The following is a 6,149-nucleotide window of genomic DNA, read 5'->3' as shown; positions in this document are numbered from 1 at the left end:
GCGCGACGCGCGCCGTGGCGGCGCTTGCGGCGCGCGGCGGAACTGTCGGCGGCTCGCCGGGGGTCGTCGCCACTGTCTGGCGGTTGAACCGCATCCTTGACAGCAAGAGCAGCAACAGCAGCAGCAGCAGCAGCAGCAGCAGCAGCAGCAGCTCGGCTGACGGCGTTGCGGCAGCATCTGGAGGCTGGCAGCCGCCGCCGCAGGTGGCAGAGTGGGCGGTCCGCGGCTGGGCGGCGGCCGCGCGGGACGCGCCCGGCGCCTGCGTGCTGGCTTTTACGGCGGAGGAGGTGGCGGGCCTCTTGGCCGCCCTTGCTGACTGTGAATCCCTTTATGCTGCGCCGCCGGCCGCAGCGACGGCGCCGGCGGAGCCGGCGGCCCGGCTGCAGCCGCTGCTTGCGACCGCCGGCGCGCGCCTCGTCGCCGCGCGGCGCCCCGAGCTGCCGCCCGCGGCCGCCGCCGGTGCGGCGCTGGGGCTGGCGGCGCTCACGCGGCGGCTGGGGCCGAGGGGGGACGCGACGGTTGAGTCGCTGTTGCGGGAGGTCGAGTCGCAGGTAATCGACCGAGCAGCCGCCTGGCCGGCAGAGGCGCAGCTGCAGCTGCTCTCAGCGCTCAGAGCTCGGAGCATGGCCGCCATCGCCGGCGACGGTGGCGGCGAAGGGCCGGTTGGCGGCTCGGCGCAAAAGCTGATGGCGAGTGCGCTCTCGGGCTTGGAGGCGAGCGGCGGCGGCGGCAGGGCCCGGCTGGGAGATGAGGGGTTGTCCGGCGGCAGCGAACCGGGGATGGACCCTGCGGCCTGGCCGGCCGGCCTGCTGAGCGCGGCACTCGCCGCGGCCGAGGCGTCGGCCGGCGGCGCCCGCCTGCCGCGGCGCGCTGCCCAGCGGCTGCTCGGCGCGGTCAGGGCGGCGTGCGAGGCGGCAGCGCGGGCGCGCGCAGCGGGGACGGGCGCGCCGGAGGGGTGGCCGGCCGACGCGTCGCTGCAGTATGTGCTGGTGAGGCTCGTTGCACCTTCCCACCCTGCGCTAATCTGAGCAATTGCTTGCTCCGATTGGTCGGCGCGCTGACTGGATGCCGGTGGGACGCCACCGCTGTCACCAGGGCGGTTATATGACGTGTCATGGCCATCACGTCGTGTCCACATTGAGCATCCTAGTCGTGATTCACCTCAATGCCTCCAACCGGCCGACCCAACTGCAAACACCCTTCCCACGCCCCTCCAGGCCTGCTGCCGCCACGGCGTTGCGCCGGCGCCAGCCCTGCTCGCAGAGGCTGTCGCGCAGGCCGCCGCCGCGCCCGCCGGCGCGCTGACGGCCGCGGAGGCGCACCGGCTGCTGCTGGTGCAGCCCAAGCGCCAGTTTGGCAGGAGGCAGCAGCGCCCCGCAGCAAACGGCGGCAGCGGCGCCGTGGCTGCGGCGGAGGCGGATTTGGGTGCGGTCCCGGCCGTCCTGTCGACGCACCTGCAGCCTTGCCTTGCAGAGCTGTCGGCGCCGCAGCTGGCGCGGCTGCTGTCTGCTGTGGCCGCGCTGGGCGTGACGTCGCCGCCCCCCGGGTTTGCCGCTGCGGCCGCCGAGGCGCTGCGCGGCAGGCTCGTCCTGCTCCCCAAGGGACGGCAGCTGCTCGCTGTCCTCGAGCAGCTGCTCGCCTGGGGCCACCGTCCGAGCGCCGACTTCATGCGCAGCTTCTATGCAGCTGCCGACCTGCTGCTCGACACCTTCTCGGCGGTGGGCTGCATCGAGCTGCTCGGCGCTTGCTGGCAGGCCGCGGATCCAAACCGGGTCTTCGGGCGGGCGCCCGGCGCGGCAGCCGCGGCCGCAGCGGCCGGCGTGCTGGCGCCGCCAACCGCTCTGGTGTCCGCGGTCCTGTGGTCGCTCGAGGGCCGCAGCATCTCACCAGCGGCAGCGGCCGAGGGCCTGCGCCTGCTGGGGGCGCTGCGCACGCGGCCGTCGCCGGCGCTGCTGGCGCACTGGTTCGACGGCGCCGCGCGCTCGGGGGCCCTCTCTGAGATGCCGCCGCAGCTGCTGCTGGCCGCCGCGTGGGGCGCCTGCGTGCTGCGCGTCGCGCCGCCGGCGGTTTGGGTGGACGCTTTGCTAGAGGGTATGATCCTGCCCGGCCGCATGGCGCTGTGCGCGCCAGCCACCCTCGCCGGCCTGCTGCGCTGCCTGCAGCGCCTTGGCGTCGCGCCCGCGCCCGCGTTCTGCGCGGCCGCGGCCGAGGCGGCCGCCGCGACCGCGGGCGGCGCGTGCGCGGAGAGCATCTCCGTCACGCTGGCATGCCTCGCGTCGTGGGGCGCGACGCCGCCCGCCGGCGCCGTGCGCGCGCTCGCGCTGCGCGCGGCGGACGCCGTCGCGGACGCAGACGGCGCGAGCGCGGCGCGGCTGTTCGCGTGGTGGCAGGCGGTGAGATCTTGCCCGGAAGCCGAGCGGGTGCTGTCCAGCCTCGCGCCCGAGGAGATCTTCAGTGTCGACATAGCCATGTGGACCGGGACGCTGCGCCACCTGCCGGAGCGCCCCGGCGGCGGCCGCGGCACCCTCCCGCCCGCCGCGCTCGCGCCGCTGTTCGTGGCGGCCGTGCACGCCGCGGCCCGCGACGGCGTCGCGCCGGCCGCGTGGCTCGACCGCGCCTGGCGGGGCGCGGCGGCGGCGGCGGCCGCCGACGACGCGCTTACCGCGTCGGAGGCGGCGGCGCTGCTGCTCGCCATGCTCGGTCAGGGTCTGACGGTCCACTTCTGGGACCTGCGGACCGCGCAGGCGCTGCTGCGCGCCGGGTACCGCGCGCGGGAGGGCGCGCCGTCCGAAGCTATTGAGTTCCTGCTGGCAGCTTCTGACGGCATCACCGAGCTCGTTGCAACCAGCCAGCATTACGCGGAGGACTGGGCCGCGAGCTGCGGGTCGGAAGCCCCGGGCCTGCCGCCAGCAAGCGCAGAAATCCTCAAGCAAGCCGCCTCCGCCGCCGCGGAGGCCGAGCTGGCGGTCGCGCAGGCGAAGTACGAGCAGCTTGCGCAGCAGGCGGGGGCGCTGATGGGCGACGCGGCGGACGGCGCTGCCTGGGGGACGCCGGCGCACATGGCGCAGCTGCTCGAGGCGGGGGTCCTGGAGCCGCCGTCCATGGGCGTGGGGGGGGAGCTGCGGCAGCTGCAGCTGTCCCTCATCGATGACGTCAGCGCAGGATGGGTGCGCGCCGGCCTGGACGGGTGACGCCGGCGTCGGTGGTCCCGGAGGGGCGGTGGGCCGACAGTGACTGTGTGGCGCTTGTGTCGGTTGTGGCTGTGGGGTTGTGAGATGACCGTGGCGCGTATGTTTCACTCATGTATTTGTAACTTGCCCTCCAGTGGCAGCTTGACCAGAGCATCACACAAGCGAGCAATGGTGGGAATACAATATTGAACTTAATGGTGGAAACCCAGCTGGGGAGTCTTGGATTGAAGGCAGCCTGGGAAATGGAGCCTGTGATGTACAAGCTGAGCATTGAGGCATTCAGCCCCACAAGTATGGCAATACATAACACGTACAGCAGGCGGGAATCGACAAGCTTGGAAGTAGTTATCCCCTTCACAGGCAGTTCAGTAGTAATCCTCTATCTCTGCAGGCAGCGCTTCAGCGTTGAATGGTTCCTTATCAAGGGGCGCATGTATTGTATGTGCGGTCGAGTCGATGAGCGGGCTGTCTTGTGCAGGCCAACAGTGCGCCCAAGGGGCAACAGCAGTTCGACCAAAGGACACCTGTGAAAATCAAGCGGCATCAGAGGATCTGAGGCTGGCGAGTATGTACATGCGCACACGCGCAAAGCCACCAGTAGGGCAGTTTGACAACAGGCGGCTCGCGCCCTTGCGCGCGATGCCTGCCTGCAGGGCTGGGCCGTGCCGGCTGCTTCAAGATCGGTCTTGACCAATGAGGAATCATGCGCTTGAACGTGGCAGTCACAGAAGGGAGGTCTTCCGTCAAGGGGCACAGCCCCCTCCTGTTGGCCACCTGGCAAACATGTCAAAGCCGGACGCGGGCACCATGCGCACGACTCTAGTGTTACCGGTCGCGCGTTCATCCGCTGCAGTTGACGTTGCAGTAGCAGTTCCTGCGTGTGGTGAGGGGCAGGTCTCGCGCGCTCAGTGCCAGCCTATCAAAGATTGTGGGTAATAAACGCTGTGTCACGCACAACTGGGAGGTGGGGATGGCGCACGCCACCAGCGACAGCGGGGATGGGGTGGAGACTCATTTCATACCCAGCTGGCTCCATTCCTAGTGCCGTTTAGCGAGACTCACGTGCCAGAGTAGCTGAAACCGTCACACCTGCAGGCGTGTGAAAAGTAGGGGCGAGGAGCGTATATTTGGCGCGGGGCCCACAGGCAGCGGCTGCGAATCCTCCATTGTTTGAGGCACACGGCAGTCCGCTGAAGTGCGCAAGCGTTTGCAGCTTGATTGTGGGTGAAGGGGCTCGCTGAGCCGGGGGCCGCCACGGTGCACGCACTGCATGTGCATGCCGCAGCCACGCGCGTATGCAAGCAGCGTCCCGCTCACATGCAGCGGTTTGCAGCGTTGGCGGCGTTGTCGGCGGCGGCGGCAGCCTGGGTGGCGACGAATGAGTTTGCCAGGCCTGACAGGGCAGAGCCCTGGGCGGCGGCGCCTGCCTCGCCTTGCTGGGCGGCAGCGTCTGCCTCAGCCTGCAGCTTGCGGCGGCCGTTGCAGTAGCACCTGTGAAGCGGCACACGGATGGGCGCGCACCCGCAGCAGGCATCATGAACGAGTAACGCGTGCGTAGGTCGGCTGTCAGAGCTGCGCACATATGCGCAAATTGTATTGGCGCCAGCGCAAATGCGCATGGTACAGGTGACGAAGGTGACGCAGCCTCGCCGGTCTGCACACCGATGAGACTGTGTCACCTTGATCACCCGCATTACATGTTTGCACAGTGCCAACAAACAAGACAGCACGAGAACGGACTGAGAGCTCAAAAGCGCGCGGTAGTGCACTGCAGGGCGGTTGTGGTGAAGCTGCATTCAGGGCACAAGCGGCTCACCAGCAGTTGGTGTAGGAGTAATAGGTCCTGGGGGAGAATAGATGGAGGGTGCGAGGCCGCGGCCGCGTTTTCGATTTGAATGAGACAGAAGGCAGGTACGCTTATCAGGTACAGTACGTGCGACCTGCCATCGTGCATATGCAGGTGTAACCAACCAAGTGCAGATGCTACATACGCTTTAGGGTCGTCGACGGGACGCAACCGTGCACTTGCATGTAGGCAGGTCTATTGCTGCAGGTGAGGCAATACACATAGCAGGCTGCTTGGGCCTGCATGGTGATATCGGCAGCTGGGCAAGCCGCGCGCATGTGCACCACGCATGGACGCAACCAAATTTGCAGCGCGGGGGACTCCCGATTTGGTGGAGGGCTACGGATCACGCACCTGCTGCCGCATCGGCAGCGTGCAGCCGCACTCTTGGCGTCGGTAGTGCCGAGGAGCTTGCGATCAGTCATCGCGCGCTCTGGCAGCTCAAAGGGGCCGCCAATCGGGCCACCACCACCCGCGCCACCTGAGACGCCTATATCCGCATGGACTGTTGGTGGTTGTGTAGGCAGGGCATGCAAGGCCAGTGAGGTGATGGCTGTTGATTGAACGGTGCTGAATACCGGTAGATGACCCCAGCCGCACGGCACTGGCGCTGCCGTGCCGGCAGCGCTGCCATCAGATAGTGCACCTTGACGTGGCCCTTGACGAAAGCATGTGCAACCTCATGCGCCACCGGCGCATCTTTGGTACCGTAACCAACTCCACACACTAGTGAGTGGACTTGTGTCCGCATGGCCCCATCACCCCGCCCTTGAGCCAGCGCCAGGCTGAGACACGTTTCAGCACGTAAATCTGGAACATTTGCGACACACGCATGCTCGTCCAGCGCCTGGCCGCAGCCCACCTGCCCTGAAGAGTCCGGTGAGGGCCATCAGGCCGCAGAGGACCAAAGTAAGGCAGCAGACGTTCGTTTGTGCCATGTCGCTTACACGATACTACCTCACACGCCTTTCAATTTTCACCGATATGGGGTATCAGGCCTTTCCCAATGATCGCCTGATGCCCTGATGATCCGCGAGCTGGAGCCTGCCGTTAAGGTATGATGACTTGATGTACAGGAGTATTGCTTGGATCTGCGATGTTTGCGACTGTGT

The 6,149-nt window shown here is 67.8% G+C and overlaps 2 protein-coding genes across 2 annotated transcripts; one reads left to right on the top strand and one right to left on the bottom strand.

Moving 5' to 3' along the window:
- Positions 1 to 623: 623 nt before the first annotated feature.
- On the top strand, positions 624 to 3,191 carry MNEG_9853 (hypothetical protein; the record flags this gene model as incomplete). The annotated part of the gene is made up of 2 exons (XM_014041676.1): positions 624 to 989; positions 1,218 to 3,191. The coding sequence occupies 2 exons, from the start codon at positions 624 to 626 to the stop codon at positions 3,189 to 3,191; spliced, it is 2,340 nt and encodes a 779-aa protein (XP_013897130.1).
- A 1,313-nt stretch (positions 3,192 to 4,504) lies between these two features.
- Positions 4,505 to 4,682, bottom strand: MNEG_9852 (hypothetical protein; the record flags this gene model as incomplete). The annotated part of the gene is made up of 1 exon (XM_014041675.1): positions 4,505 to 4,682. A coding segment is annotated over one exon (178 nt), but the record flags the coding sequence as incomplete, so codon positions are not given.
- Positions 4,683 to 6,149: the final 1,467 nt, after the last annotated feature.

The sequence above is a fragment of the Monoraphidium neglectum genome, assembly GCF_000611645.1.
Source record: "Monoraphidium neglectum strain SAG 48.87 unplaced genomic scaffold scaffold02089, whole genome shotgun sequence".
Lineage (NCBI taxonomy): Eukaryota > Viridiplantae > Chlorophyta > Chlorophyceae > Sphaeropleales > Selenastraceae > Monoraphidium > Monoraphidium neglectum.
The sequence above is the reverse complement of the archived record's forward strand: the minus strand, read 5'-3'. Positions and strand labels throughout refer to the sequence as shown.